This window comes from Sardina pilchardus, chromosome 16 (genome assembly GCF_963854185.1).
Source record: "Sardina pilchardus chromosome 16, fSarPil1.1, whole genome shotgun sequence".
In the NCBI taxonomy this organism is placed as follows: Eukaryota; Metazoa; Chordata; class Actinopteri; order Clupeiformes; family Clupeidae; genus Sardina; species Sardina pilchardus.
The window spans coordinates 20,797,629-20,814,216 of record NC_085009.1 but is presented as its reverse complement, the minus strand read 5'-3'; the positions used below and the strand labels follow the sequence as shown (position 1 = coordinate 20,814,216).

The following is a 16,588-nucleotide window of genomic DNA, read 5'->3' as shown; positions in this document are numbered from 1 at the left end:
AACCAGACTAATGACTTCTATTAAGCTGCTAAATTGGTCTTTGGTTTTTGATGTATTTCTCCTCGCAGGGGTGGGTGGGGAGTTGAAGGGGGGGGGGGGCGGGTTAGAGGGTGGTGGGGGGTGTGCTTAGGGCAGCTCGTTCCTCCTATTAACTTTACAAATCTGACCCGCTACTTCCTGTTAGCGGTCATGCTAAATCTTCAGCACTCCAATTAGCGGAGAGGCGAAGAGATAGATGCTCCCCTCACTTTGTCTTGGGTCTTTAAGTTCTCGGTATCTGTGGGAGACCGACGTGATTCCCTCTATCTTAGTTTCGTACAGTATCTGCAAAGGCCAGGGGAATGATTTGCAATAGACTCCAAAGCACTAAGCACGACTTTAGATCTCGTAATTACTTATTACCTTGTGTGTGACTGTGTGTGTGTGTGTGTGTGTGTGTGTGTGTGTGTGTGTGTGTGTGTGTGTGTGTGTGTGTGTGTGCATGTGTGTGTTTGTTTGTTCATTTCCCAGGAATGGGAATACTAAAATGAATTGATTGCTCTCCATCGTTCTTCGATTCCTTAACTGCACGTTATGATTTGATTTTTTTTTTTTTCGTTTCTTTTTTTTGCGCTCATATCAAGAGCAGTGCATGTCGCTTCAGTTACATGCCTAGCGCAGCCTGCCCGTAAGATGTTGTAAGATGAAGCGTCTTTCGTTCCACTAAAGCCAAATGATGTTAGCATTAGCGTAGCTTGCCCACTGTTGATTTAACTGGTGCAATATTCTTGTTCTGTAATCTGTGATCCATCACACTCACCATAACGTGAGACACCTGGCCCAGATATGGCGAGGCTCTGATCTAGACAGGCCAAAGGTACCAGAACAGCTGTGTGAATGTAATATTCAGGCAGCCTCATTAGTGTGTTTTGGGTGTGTCTTTGCTGTGATTCCTGCTGTGTGTGTGTGTGTGTGTGTGTGTGTGTGTGTGTGTGTACATTAAGTGTTGTTTAAAGGGAAACGATTTCATCGGCGGCTTCGCTTTTGCTTTTGGCTTGTTTTACACTTCTCTGCAGAGCTTCCCCTACAGCTTTAGCGTGTATATTTTACAACACTCCTCAATTGGTCAGTCTGCCTTTTCATGAGCATGATCGCAAGGCCGGAGACTTTCTGTCTGTTTCCGCTCAGAGGCGCTCGGGGGAAGCGAGACAGCTGTCATTCAACCCGAAACAAGTCAAATAATCATTCCAATGACTCCGAAGCTGATTAGTTAAAGCAAATTGAGCTTAAAAAAAACGTGCATGGTTCACCTTTAACACAGACTGTCTGACCCCTCTTCAGACTGTAGTGTCTATTCACTCCAGCTTCTTCTCAAAAGCGAGCAATTCAGTCCACATCTGCAGTCTGTGACTTTGACTCTGTGTGCTTTGCAAGCGGTCCAGAGTCCTGTGAATTTTCTGAGAGAAAACACTCATCTAAAACCAGTTCCTACTCTCGTCACTCATGTCTTCCAGACACCCAGGCTCATGTGCCTTGGGGACGCAAAACAATGGCGTACGATTATTGCCATCATAGTGATAAACACGCGATGTGACTGCAGCAGTATGCTCCTGATGTAATGTACCTTGGTCCTTGATGTTGTACCAAGGCGGACATTTTCACATCTCTGAATGAGCACACAGTCTGTGTATTTGTGTACAGTATGTGTGTGTGTGTGTGTGTGTGTGTGTTTGTGTGTGTGTCTGTGGTCTGTGTGTGTGTGTGTGTGTGTGTGTATGCCTCTGAGTCAAACCATGTGCGTGTTCTTGCATGTGTGTCTGTATTTTTGTCAATCCACGCACTTGTGTTTGTTTGTGTGTGTGTGTGTGTGTGTGTTAGTGAGTGAGTCTGTGTGTGTGTGTGTGTGTATGCATCTCCATGAAATCCATCACAGATTCAGTCCTGCCCTCCTTCCTCTCCTCTAACATATTCCGCTGCTTGTTATTATGATGGCAAACTCAAGCCAGGGGAGACTTGTGGGTCTATACTATAGGAATGTTAAGAAATAAAAAATCCATAAAGGTTTAGGAGGATATTACTGTATGAAAGAGCAGAGGAAATACTTTCATGGATATTGAGCAGGGCATTTATGAGATATCTAGCGTGTCTTTCAAAAGTATTTTACTGCACCAGTGTGCTGTGCTGTTTGTTTGACCTTTTGAAAAAATATGCTGTTATATCTTCTTTGTCAGTTTTGACAGCATGGGCTTTCGGTTTTGATAGTTTTCCCTCGGATAGACGAGAGGTTTTGCTTTTGCTGTGAGTTGCCGTTGTCTACTGTCGTGCTCACTGTCTGGTCAGAGAGGCCTGTACCTGGGTGTTGAGCTAAAACACTTCACCTTAGTGTCTCTCTCACTGCCACCCACTCACATCAAATGCAATAAGGACACACACACACACACACACACACACACAGAGATATGACAGACAGCGGGTCGAGGTGAGACTCACCTGCACTGGTCACTTTTTATCACATTCAGCATATTATGCATCATCACAATCCACTCACTCTCCATTCTGTGTGTGTGTGTGTGTGTGTGTGTGTGTGTGTGTGTGTGTGTGTCTACGTATGTGCTTCTGTGTGTGTATTTGTGTGTTTATGCTTTTGCCTGTGTGCGCTTATGTGTGTGTGCATGTCTGTTTGTGTCTATGTGCTTTTGTGTGTGTCTGTGTGTTTATGTGTATGTCTTTGTCTAGATGCTTTTGCCTGTATGCTTGTGTATGTGTGTCTATGTCTGTGTGCTTGTGTGTATGTGTGTGCAAGTATGTCTGTGTCTATGTGCTTTTGCTTGTGTGTGTGTGTGTGTGTGTGTGTGTGTGTGTCTGTGTCTGTGTGTGTTTGTGTTGTGCATAGTGTCTATCAGACACAGCACTAATGGATATTAAGCAGGGTTAAGTGATGGCGTTTTGAAAGCAGCTATCATCTCCCTTGGGCGCTCAGCTGCATCCATGCCTCTTCTCTCAGAGGACTTCCTGGTTGCTGAGCCAGGGAGAAATGCATCGTGGGACAGCTGGAGTCCTCTCGGACAGGGAGGGAGGGGAAGCGAGGGATAGAGAGAGAGAGGCAGAGAGATGTAGAGCAAGAGTGAGAAGGAAGGAGGGAGAGATGTAAGAGGGTAGAGGGAGAGGGAGTGGGGAAGACCCTATCCTATATGGTTGTGGATATCATTGTACATGTTTAAGACACAAGCCATATTGTTTGGTGTCCTCTTGTCCATGGTTGTGTGTTCTGTGAGTCACATGCTTTATATGGGTGGAGTATGTGTGTGTGTGTGTCTGTGTCTGCAATGTTATGGTGGGCCTATATCTAACAAAATGCAAACTCATGCAATTGCTATCGGGTAAAGAGCAGTGGCATACAGTTGTGTGATGTATCGAGTCATTTATTTTGTACTCAAGTGTGCTCAAATTCTACAATAACCTTATATTAGGATGTGTGTGTGTGTGTGTGTGTGTTTAGGGTGTGTGTGTGTGTGTGTGTGTGTTGACATTATTATTCATAAAAAAAATATTTGCTTTTTTTCCGGATTTTTTTTTCTTTTTTTCTTTTTTGTTATTTTCTCTTTTTTTGGAGTGAACTGCTGTTGTGTGCATCACTTTGAGGTGTCGTGCCCCCCCACCCCCCCACATCTGCAATGCAGCAGAGGAGGCAGAGAAGAAATGAAAAGAGAAGAGGAAGAGAGGGAGCAAGAGACAGACAGAGAGAAAAAAGAAAGAGAGAAAAGAGAGAGAAACAGCCTCCACCTCCCTCGTGTGTCTCGACAGAAGCGAGCGAGCGAGCCCTTCACTCAGCTATTCTAATATTCAAATGGGAGCTGGTGATGGTCGGGGGTTTTGTAGAGGACAGGTTGTGCGTAAAAGCCCCTGTTGTGAATGTCACTGCCCCCCACACCGTCCCCTCCTGTATACCCCCCCCCCCCACACACACACACACACACGCACCCACACACACACACACCTTCTCCTGCTCCCGCTGTGTTACACACAAGCCCACACACGAGGCTGCTTCTGCAGCAATGATCAAACAGCGCTTCTCTCTCTCTCTCTCTCCCTCTGTCTCTCTCTCTCTCGCTCTCTCTAAGGTGACCTTTCTGAGGAGAGTTGCCATGCAGGGATCCGAACAGCTGACTCTAGAGCCAGGCCTGTGCTGGGTCCGGCCCAGGCTCAGGCCAAATCTGGGCCAGATCTGAGCTAGACACAGTCAGGTCCACAAGTATTTGGGACAGAGAAACATTTTTGGTGATATTGCCTCATCCCTCAAGTGCATCACCAGATTGTATCTGAAACAAAAAAACAATCAAAATGTGTTTGAAAGTCAAAGTCTACCTGCTTTAATTTAAGGAGTTCAACAAAAGCATTTCACTAACCTAACCATATAGGAATTACAGCCACTTTCAAGCATCGTCACCCTATATATTTATTTGTTTTTCTTAGACTTTTGTCATTTTTGACAGTTGACTGATGAATCGTGTCACTGCACGACCCAGACCAAGGTCAGGTCCTTCCTGCAGTCAGCTGCCATCCTTCTGTGGGCTTAGCACCACTCCTGCTGCTGTGTGACTGCTCTGGTGGTTGGCCATGTTAAAAAAAAGTATATATTGAATAAGTATATATTGAAAAAGTATATATATTGAGAAAGTAAAGTATACTGTATATTGAAAAAGCAAGGAGGGAGAATGCACAGCCAAGCAGAGGTGCTGGCCAAGAGGTTATCCAATTAAAGACAGTGTAGCCACTAGCTACACAGCTCCTCTGTCTTTATTAATAATAATAATAATAATAATAATAATGAAAGGGCCATGTGCTGTCTTATGCTGGGAGGGGGTGGGCAGGCAGGTGGGTGAGTCGGTTGTTGATGGTTGCCTTATGTCATGGGGCTCATCTGTCGCCAACTGTTGGAGGCCACTGTGACTGTTGTGAAGGGCTGCACAATGGAGACTTGACTGCTGAGTCCATGTTTTGTGTTAAGGCTGTTTCCCCATTATGTCAGTTTATTTGCACTGGAGCATTAGACTGTGTGGGGTGGGAGCGGAGCGGAGGGGAGGGGAGGGGAGCGGGGGCTTGGTTAAGGGTGGGACAAGGCTACCAGCTCTCCCAAAAAGGGATCACACAGCTACTCTTATCAGAGAGGTGTCAAAAATGCTGTGATTTTCTGGCCATCAATGCAAGTTTGAACATGAGGATCATACTGGGGACAATTTTGGGGGTTGGGGGGAATCATTAAACAAATGAAAACAAAACAAAACAAACAAACAAACAGACTACAGAAACTTGGGCCAGTGGCTGGTACCAGTGGGGCTATTCTCTCCATTGGCATCTCAAATCTAAGGGCTGTCAATCAAAAGGCAGACTGAACCATTTTTCAGCAATGGAGGGGAGGGGGGTGGGGTATGGGAGTCAAATACCTGTGAACCTCCTAGGATCTCCTGCAGATTTGTGGACTGCACAGACACACATGCGTACAGACACAAACAAAGACACACACACACAAACATTCACACACAAACACACACACACACACACACACACACACACACACACACACACACACACTCACTCACTCACACACAAACACACACCTATAACCATGTGTGTGATATACTCTATGGCAAGGGGTCGACTTTGTATAGGCAGCCCCCTCAACTTTTTGTACTGCATGGATGATCCAAGTTATTGTAACAAAGTCTTCCAAAAACAACAACAAGAGAGAGAATCTCCACAGCACCCTTTTATTTGTCTTGTCTTGCGGACAAAGAAAGGACAAAGCAGTCTTCCAGCCGAAGCCACAATGACACTATTTTTGTACCACTGATTTAAAAAAAAAGAGAAAAAAAAAAAGCAAACGGGACTTAAATCTCCACCCGGGACATGAGACAGGGCTTGCTTCATCGTGTCATACACCTACATAGCAACACCCTTATGGCAGCTGACTTTGGGCCTGGGTCTGGTCTACATGCGGCTCTGATCTGGCCCGGACCTGGCACCCCGACCCGGGTTCTCTCTCCCTCACACGGGTCAGTCGCCATCTAGGGCCACCTGAACACCATCTGAAGGAGAAAACACAACGACGACGACGACAAGACGTGCAGCTGGGGAAGACAAGGATGGAATAAAAACAGACATCAGACAGAAAGACGGATGGAGCTACGGAAAGTCGGAAGGAGAAAAAAACATGCATGCACCAACATTTACTGGACACATAAAAATAAAAAAGTGACTCCTAATCAATATTTAGTATCTACTCTTACAAACTATTCCTCCAAGCTCCCTGCCTCTGCATTTGAAATATGATCAGTATTTATTTCTATAATAACTTACACAGTCTGAGGGAGACATATTATTAGATATTATTGAATAAAACTAATATATTTGTATGATTGTAAAAAAAGAGGCTGGTCTTTTGTGTGTTTGTTTGTTTATTTGTCTTCTTATTCTTCTTATCTGTTCTGCTATTGTAACCTTACACAAGAGCCTAAATGACTTCATTATTCTCTCCGTATTCCAGAAATGACTCAAATAATCAGACCAAGACTTATGTTGCTGTCACACATTCAGTAATTAATACAATAAACTGGGAGTATTCTGCATGAATGTCCACAGAAGCGCAGAACAGGAGTTACAGTAGGTTTGAAAACTGTCACGTTAATTTTTCATGGTTAGTTTTCTATAACTATAATCAAATGAGCCCAGACGATGGCGAATAATGCCAATGAAGGCACAAAGCATAAATCCATCAGACAGCATGGAGGAGCATCCTTTGGCGTGGGTGGAGAGAGAGAGGGGTAGGTTCAGATGCTGATGCTGATGCAGTAGCCCAGGGGTTCTCAATGTTTTTGGTTCCACAGGACCCCTTTTAGGGGATAACATTTTCCGAGGACCCCCTTGTAACCGTAACAGTTTACCATTCGTATTCTCTGAAGTTGTGGCCGGGTCCACTATCCCAAATTAATGTGGGTAGGACCAAATAGACACAATTTGCTTGTGAAAAGAGCATCATCTTTTTAAAATGTTAACTTTAGAAATTCAAGCAAATTATTTCACGGACCCCTTGGCTATGGGTCATGGACCCCACTTTGAGAACCACTGCAGTAGCCTATGCCCTCAGACTCAGCTCGTCAAACCCTCCAGCAATGAGTCTCGGCTCCAGCACAGCCTCAGACCGTGTATATGCGATTGAATATCTGCCAGAGCTCCTCATTATGTGTGGACGTTTTCCTTGCAACTTTATTTTGACAGTGACAGCGTATGTGAGCAGCAGCAATTTAGCCTGTGTCCGCCCTCCTCTGTCCAAAGTCCTAAAACGAGTCGGAGGACTTCAGCATCGGCATAAATCACAGCTTTAAAAAAAAAAAAAACTCCAGTCATATTTTACTTTAATTTTTGAGATAGCCATGAATAATTTGTATTAATAACTCTTAGTGAGGGCATTTGGAAAGCACTGCACTGCACTGGTGGGCTCCAAGTCCAAAACACTCGTCACATCATGAACCTGGCAGAACTCCAAACCTATATGAGCCCGGAAGGTGTCATTGCAAGACTTTTTATGGATTCCAAAGAATATGTGCTCATTTACCAGTTTCTGCACTCATATTTGTAGATTGTGTGCCAAATTTCATAAATTGCGAGCTTATTTTTTATTGTACAGTGCCCTCTTTTGACTTATTTGTGCACTTATTTGACTAAATCCTGCATTTATTTGACAAAAACATCAAATGAAAGCACAATTTAGTAGAACAAGCACACTCTTTAGTAAAAATGAATACACATTCTCTCAAAATACACAAACATATCATGAAAAATATCAACTACAAACCAATAAAACAACTTCAAATATGTGTTTTGTAAAACAACTTATTTTTATACACCTATGCAGTATATTGCTTTTTAATTGATAGACCTACACATCTGAATTAGGCAGGTACAACTGCTAAATAATTTAAAAACAAAGAACATCCAAATTGGTGTCAATTGAAAATTTGACAGGTAGACATTATTAATGGTTAACAGGCTGAATTAGTAGGCTACTTGCTTCAATACATTGCCATTGACAGGCTATTCACAAACTTGCTCATTTTCAACGTCTGGTGATAATCAATACTCTTGAATTCACAGCGAGGAAAACTCTGACGCCCACTCATAAATCCCTGTAATTTAATATCACCCTAGCGTTTAGACTTGCCGTGGTTTACATTTATGGCAAGCCACTCACTGACTGTTAGAAGGCGACGTTGATTTTTATTATTATGTCTCCCGAATAAAAACGAGTTCTATGTTTTCCACACAAAAGTTTGACATTATCTCCGCAGCTGACGGCAGACATTTGTCCCGTCTGCGCGAGGCGCGCGCCGACCTCTCTCCATCTGTCCACCCGCGAGACTGTAACCCGAGCGCACAGCAGGAGCCGTGGCCTCTCGCGGATGATCGGTAGCGTACCATTTGACTCTAAACAATACTATAAGCTTTAACACACAGCGGACCATCACAAAATACACGTTTTTGTGGAGTAAAATCGAAAGATTTGTGGGTCGTCATGAAGGCGTCGGATGTATTCCTCGTCGTCTGCTTCTTGTGTGGTCTCTGTTGTCTTGGAGGTAAGTTGTCAACAAAGTGCATAACGGAACCGAAGCCTTGTCTTGCTTTGCTAACAGTTTCATTAAACTGACAGTGTCTCCATAGACTGTTGAAAAACGATAAGTAAAACTTTATTATCTGAGTGTTTTGACTCTTGCGTTAGAGTCAGAACGAGGATGGAATGTGTGTCATTAGGCCTGAGTAATTTAAGTTGAGATAGGCTACTAACTCACATTCCAAAATATGTTTGGAACAGTGTAGTCTGTTTTTCCCTTCTTTTAAAAGCGCCTAGAAACAGTGACACAAACAGAGCTGCTACATTGCACGTCGGAACGCGGAGGTAATTTAAAAACGTCTGTGAAAGGTTAATGACGGTAATTACTTGTTACTTCTTGTGGGGAGACTACGGGAGAACTCCGGTGAAACCGTGGCAGATGGCGCATCTCCGTAAGGCCTCATTTAGTTTGCCGTGTTGGGAGAATTCTTAACAGGAAGAAGCGACAGGCATACCTTTAGGTACCTTTCAACGTTGGTTATTTTGAAAACATTCATTTAGTCAATCTTGGTTTGCGCATCACCCTTTTCTTAGAAGTAGAGTTACATTTTAAGTGCGCCTAGGAGGCACACATTACCAGTTAGGTTGGCACGTAACCTCGGTTAGTCCAAAGGGAAGAGGCACCTGAAATGTTGATGCGCCGTTACCGGCTGTTCCAGTCGTTGCTAATGGAGGTGGCGCACGAGGTGATCGCTGTCATTTGTTCTTGTCAGAGCTGGGATCCCGGAGGGCCGCCGCGCTGGTGAGACTTGATAAATGTGACACCGCCAGACCTGCCGGTTATAAATGCTCTTAACCTTCCGGAAGCAGAAAAACAGGAGTTATGCATAAAAATATCCGTTACCCAGACAGGAGAATAATGGCGTCAATGCTGTGGCACCCTTCTCTGCACATTCAAGGCCTCATTCCACCCGCTTCTTGGAACCTATGCTCTCCAAACTGACTGACGTTGTAGACCTCATTCAGATAGCGTTTGAGTTATAGCTGCCAGATAGATCTAAGTAGAACATGTACTACATGACTACCAAATTAACTTTCTCTAAGTGTGATGTCCAGGGTGGGTCCAAACAGAAATCTCACCCAATCAGCAAACCATGATTGAAATGAGTAACCAGGTAACAACATATTACATGGTTACCTGTTGGTGCGCAGTAAACAAAACAATAGAGGGCAATTCTTTAAGACTGACAAGGAGATTTTTAGGTGATGGTCAACAACATATTGCATAGCCTGTGTGGACCAATGGTGAAATGTGTTCACCTGACCTGGCCTTCACTTGATCACATAACTCACCATGAAACAAAATCAAAAAAGCAACCATCTTTATTTGACTACAAAAACAAAACAAAACAAAACAAAACAAACAAAAAACAATGTGAAGTCGATGCAAGCTTCATTTAATGCATTTAATCAGAGGTGGACAGAAAGTAAAAGTCCTGCCATATATGTTTTGTATCAGTGTACTTAACACGTGGGATAACACTAGTGATTTGATCTAACTGGCTGCTAATTGCGTGAGCTGGTTCACTAAACGGTTGGATTAAATACTTGGCAGGACTTTCACTTTCTGAACCTGGAATGTCCACCTCTGCATTTACTGTAATAGTCATTTGCAAGAAGCACAAGTAAGGAGACATGAACTGATGAAGTAGAATGTGCAGTAGTTTTTGGTTTGTAGTTGTATTTACTTATGACATCAGGCCTTAGGGAAGTGCAATGTTCATTTTGTTTTTACTGTATTCTATGTATTGATGTGTGTTTACAGTATGTGATTAGATGCCTGGTTCAATGTTTGTGTTGTGGATTATGTGTTAACAAACATGCCTATACTGCAAAACAAATTGCCTTTCGGGGACATTCAAGTTTTCTAAGTCTAAGTCTAAAGTAGGGTTCAGACCAAAGATTCCCGACGAGACGAGCCGCGACGTTCTAAAACCTTGCGACTGTAGGCCCCGGCAGTGGAGCGACTGCCTGGGGCACCTGCACCGCACGCCGGCGACCCGGGTTCGATTCCCGCCCCGTGGTCCTTTCCGGATCCCACCCCAGTGCTCTCTCCCATTCACTTCCTGACTCTCTTCACTATCCTATCATTACAGGCATAAAAGCCCAAAAAATATACTTAAAAAAAAAAAAAAACTTGCGACCTCGACTCAACGTGTTTAATGCTCTGCGACGGCTTGCGGCGGCTTGCAACTACGTGCAACTTCTAATTCACACTGCTGCAACTCAGTCACGTCGCGTCGGGGAATCTTTGGTGTGAATTGGGTTTACAGTAAGTCTGTGTGTTCCACCAACAGGGGCTTCTGAGGCGGAGAATACCCTGATGAAGCAGGTCTTTACGGGGTACAACCTCAAGGTGCGGCCAGCAGAGCGACCGGATCAGAAGGTGGTGGTTCGGATCGGCATGGTTCTAGGATCATTCGTTGCCTTGGTATGAGCCCAGCATGCACACACACACACACACGCACAAACACACACGCAGGCACGCGTGTCAAGTTGATCACGATCCAGGTAGTGATTGATTCTATCAATTCTATTCATTCTACAATGTACAATGACACGTGTGCACACAGACACACGCACACACATCCACACTCACACACGCACGCACGCATACACACACACACACACACACACATACACATACTGAGCTGCATATGCATCTAACACTATTGGTGGTACATACTGTATGCATGCTTAGGACTTAGTGACTCGGAATAAACATTTTAATGAGATATGATCATTTAATGATTTCCTCTGAGCAAGTGTTATTTTCTGAATTCAGAGCTACAGTATAGTTCTCTAGGAATCCTCATTAAATGTAAAAAACAGCGACTTTCTAAATTCTGTGTGTCATACTATCTCTTGTAAATAATGTTTCTCCAAATTACACTTGTTCAGACCCTCTTGGGTTTTCTCTATGTGTGTGTGTGTGTGTGTGTGTGTGTGTGTGTGTGTGTGTGGCAGTTTAGTAGCTTCCACTGCCCTCCTTCATTTTCTGATAATTCTAAGCGGGAAGGCGCTCGCTCGATGACTGTTGACTTGACTTCTGACTCAGTCAGGCTGGGAGGCATTAATCTACCGGATGTGCTGTATATGCCAGGAATACACGTCTGAAATTAGTGTGGCAGTGTCACTTTCCACTCTCTCCTACACACACACACACACACACACACACACACACACACACACACACACACACACACACACACACACACACACACACACACACACACACATACGCTTACACACATACACGCTGGCTCGCACCAGGTCAAAGTATCCTTGTCACTCTCCTTTAAGTTCCAAGTAACTAATGCACATACGCTTATATGCTTGCACACACAGACACACACACAGACACACACACACACACACACACACACACACACACACACACACACACACACACACCGACAGTAAACTCCGATCAAGGTCACGTCTACATTACAGAGGAAGTCACATGGGTTCTAGTCTGCCAGCGTTCTGGAAGCGGAAGCGGAACCCTTTTGAAATCAGATCCATTCTGTGTTCCGTCACCAAGTCAGGTTCCGCACGCCTATAATGTTCAGCTATTGGCAACTCTGCCCACCCTCACCTCCACCTCAACCTCAACACTGCTGTGTGTTTGCACTGAGCATTTGTTTTAAAGGACTGTCTCTGTTTTCCTTAGATCTGGGCGTCATTTCTCTGAGTGTGTGTGTGGGTGTGTGTGTGTGTGTATGTGTATGAGCGTGTGTGTGTGTGTGTGTGTGTGTGTGTGTGTGTGTGTGTGTGTGTGTGTTGTCTCCTCTGTTCTTCCCAGAGCAGGGCGTCATTTCTCTGCTGGGCCGGGGGACCAAGCCAGCTGTCCTGCTTGCATTCCTGAACTGGTTTTAAATAGCCAGGCGTGGCAGTGCCCTGGTTAAACAATCACTCAGTGCTCAGCCCCAACCCTCTTTTCACTACACGTACACACACACACACACACACACACACACACACACACACGTTCATACACATGCATACACACACACACACACACACACACACACACACACACACACACTCAGATATACACACACACACACACACACACACACACACACACTGTGGTAAGATAGCCAAGTGGTGTAGGAGGAATCAGGCCGAGACAGCAGGTTTAAGAGGGCCCACGGTGTTTTTATTTACAACGTGAAAACATAATCAAAATGTAGTCCATGGTTCCGATCGGTCGCACCCGACGTGAGATGAAAAAAGATTGACAAACAAACATTTAACAAACACTAAAGTTCAGGTCTCATAAGCAGACCTACACGCAAGGCTCACAGCAGCCTCTTACCGCGCATCTCAAAGCACTTCGCAAAAACGAACCCCTACACAGAGGAAAGCTAGCATTTAAATGGCCAATCAATTAATTACTTCCGCCAACACCGGCGAAGTCTAAACACCCATAAAAGGGCACACCGCCCCTACCTGGCGGACATCTACATCAGTCACAAACATCACACACATTTACCCTAGCTTACATCAACCCCAACCATGCTCACACATTAAGCAATTTCCTCGCGCGCCAAGGAACGTACCCAATAACATGAACACGAGGCAAATAATACAGGACATTGACATTAAACACATCAATAATTAAACAAAACTCCAAAATAATAGTGTGATGTGCTGCTGAGGCGGCACATCGTCACATACCCCCCACCTTATGACCAAGCGTCCCTAAGACGCCGCAGTCACACAACCTCCCGCACTAGAAGCGCGGAAGTCCTAAAGAAAAGCTAAGCCCAATCAGGAAATATTGGCCCGCCTCGGACAGGCAAAATCCGGGGTAGCAGGTACACTTAAAAATGGACAGGAAGGTACAAAGTAGACCACATACACAGAAATAAACACGCCATTGAATACACATCATATAGCCTAGCCTACGTTTCGAGCATGGCTTACGATTCTAGCAATGGGAACAAAACCAGAGTCCAATAGTCCATTAGAAGATGGGAATATTGTCTGAAGCGGAATTCGAAGATTTAGCAGCCCCACATTTCTTTGGGATGCCAAAGGAGCCCTTACTTCGTCAAACGGCTTCGCCGATTTTGAAGGAGAATGCTTGCGTCTCCTCCGTCGCCGCTTGCTTGAAATGCGCCTTTTCCGCTTAACTCTCTGCGGAGGTTTAGGTGCCATTGACGGGGTGTTCCCCGACACCTGTTCCACCGCCATGTCGCCGAGTTGGTCCTCTGCAGTAGTCCCGAACAGAAGGTCTGGAACCTCAATAGGCTCCGCACCATCGAGGTAGACCCCGATAGCATCTGAAGCCAATGTATGGCCCTCTATGGGCCCTGTAGACTCAAAACGGGCCTCCAGCAGCGACCCCGCCGGGTGTAGCTCCCGCCAGCAAGGCCAAAGCTCAGAGAAATTACCTCCCAGAGCCTCCCCGAGGATAGGAGTTGCTTCTTCCCGGTCGTCCTCCAAGTGTAGCCATTGCCACAGGTATTCGGCTGCGGCTGCTCTCTTGATACCGCCATCCATGGTCACCAAAAGGAAAAATAACTTACGCAACGAAACGACGGAAAAAATAATAGGCTACCCTCACCTGAAGCTCAACCGATTTCGATGGTATTTTCTCCACGGCCACTGGATCCCACCGCTGCCACCAAATGTGGTAAGATAGCCAAGTGGTGTAGGAGGAATCAGGCCGAGACAGCAGGTTTAAGAGGGCCCACGGTGTTTTTATTTACAACGTGAAAACATAATCAAAATGTAGTCCATGGTTCCGATCGGTCGCACCCGACGTGAGATGAAAAAAGATTGACAAACAAACATTTAACAAACACTAAAGTTCAGGTCTCATAAGCAGACCTACACGCAAGGCTCACAGCAGCCTCTTACCGCGCATCTCAAAGCACTTCGCAAAAACGAACCCCTACACAGAGGAAAGCTAGCATTTAAATGGCCAATCAATTAATTACTTCCGCCAACACCGGCGAAGTCTAAACACCCATAAAAGGGCACACCGCCCCTACCTGGCGGACATCTACATCAGTCACAAACATCACACACATTTACCCTAGCTTACATCAACCCCAACCATGCTCACACATTAAGCAATTTCCTCGCGCGCCAAGGAACGTACCCAATAACATGAACACGAGGCAAATAATACAGGACATTGACATTAAACACATCAATAATTAAACAAAACTCCAAAATAATAGTGTGATGTGCTGCTGAGGCGGCACATCGTCACACACACACACACACAAACACACACAAATACACACACTAACTCTCTCTCTCTCACACACACACACACACACACACAGACACACACTTACACGTCTGTACAAAGTTACAGTATACATGCCAAAAACCTCATTATCTCACACCAATCCAACACCAATAAACTTACCCACACACAGTCTCTTTCTCTCTCTCTCTCTCTCTCACACACACACACACACACACACAAACACACACACACACACACACACACACACACACACACACACACACACATACACACATTCACAGTTTCATACATAAGAAAACGAATTCCAAACACATTCCCATTCCATTGCATCCACATGAGAGAGTAGCCTTCTCAAAATGGCTCACAATGGCCCCCCCTCCCCCCACTGTCTTCTCGGAGCCTGTGCCACCTGTTGCATGCCAGCCTAGTCTGCCCCTCACTTAACCCACACGAGATTCCTGATGCCACCTCATCAGATAAAAGTGTAGTGGTGTTTGTTTACTTTACAGCATCATCAGATGCAGTTATAGTGTCTGTATCTGTTCTGTTGCCATTTGGATGCCTCTGATTTGAGTGGCAAAGGCCTAATGTAATTACTCCTTTGGGAATAGATTATTGTTGCTTTAGTTTAGCATTGTTGTAAGTCGCTTTGTATAAAGCCATCTGCTAAGTCAACATAAACAGAATGAATGTACTTGACAGCCTGCCATTTGCAACATGTAAATGTGTTCAGAGATGTCTATTGTGAGCAAGACACAGGGCTCTCATTTTACAGATAAACACGAATAGCTCTCAGTACCAGTAGCCGAAACCAAACCCTAATCTGTGTAATCATTTTGAATTTACGGGTGAATTGTTTTGAACAGAACAGTGCTTCGGATAGTATTCCCGCTGTATGTATTGGTACATAATTAATACTATTTTGCAAATTTCATTATGCACAGTTAACTGGTAGAGACAGTGTGTTGCATTCTCTGTGGTTAGTGTAACACAGAAATATGACCTGACCTCATTTCTGATTAAGACCCAAAGCCAATGTATTCATGTCCTCCTCTGTCATATGCTATTTTGCCTACATAGTATTTAGAGGCACAAACTGGTATTAATTAATACAAGCAGTAAGTACTTAGTAAGTACACGCATTCTCTGCTCACAGGCTATACAGGGAAGCAGATAAATAATAAACAAAATGGTAATGTTTTGCACTGGTGTTAATCTCCAGTTTGCAAATATGAATGAATATCACAAACAGAATTTCACAAACAGAATTATTATGTTGCTTTAAGCTGGTATGTACAAAAATATTTGCACTTTCCTCATTACTGTGTCTCTCTCTCTCTCTGTGTCTCTCTGTGTGTGTGTGTGTATGTGTGTGTGTGTGTGTGTGTGTGTGTGTGTGTGTGTGTGTGTGTGTGTGTGTGTGTGTGTATGTGTTTATGTGTGTGTGCGTGTTTGTTATACAGAACATGAAAGATGAGGAGATGAACACAATTGTCATCATGAACTTGGTAAGTTTACATTATGTTCATTACTTCTGGAAAAACCCATCACGTGATCATCCCATCACATACAGCTAATGTGAATGGCGCTAGCTACCTCAAGATTCCCTTTAAGGCAGTGGTTCTTAAACTTCTTCTGTCATCCCCTACTTTGGAATTTGGGAATTTTCAAGCTCCACCTGACCCAATCAATCTGGAATAAATGGTACATTA

At 44.4% G+C, this 16,588-nt stretch overlaps 1 protein-coding gene and 1 long non-coding RNA gene across 3 annotated transcripts in view; one reads left to right on the top strand and one right to left on the bottom strand.

The window, feature by feature from the left end:
- Window positions 1-5,733: 5,733 nt before the first annotated feature.
- On the bottom strand, window positions 5,734-9,621 carry LOC134060009 (uncharacterized). Its single transcript, XR_009935116.1, has 3 exons — window positions 9,489-9,621; window positions 9,269-9,417; window positions 5,734-6,107 (listed from the first exon to the last, which is right to left on the bottom strand). It is a non-coding gene; the product is annotated as an uncharacterized LOC134060009 (long non-coding RNA).
- chrnb1 (cholinergic receptor, nicotinic, beta 1 (muscle)) overlaps window positions 8,447-16,588 on the top strand; it is a 33,194-nt gene continuing 25,052 nt past the window's right edge. Inside the window, exons 1-3 of one of the 2 annotated variants that reach the window (XM_062516578.1) lie at window positions 8,447-8,609; window positions 10,942-11,075; window positions 16,340-16,384. In XM_062516578.1, coding sequence (XP_062372562.1) covers window positions 8,549-8,609; window positions 10,942-11,075; window positions 16,340-16,384 — 240 coding nt within the window. In that variant the 5' untranslated portion in view covers window positions 8,447-8,548. Of the gene's footprint in view, window positions 8,610-8,973; window positions 9,106-10,941; window positions 11,076-16,339; window positions 16,385-16,588 lie in introns of those variants that run through there. The other variant, XM_062516579.1, reaches the window with a different exon arrangement.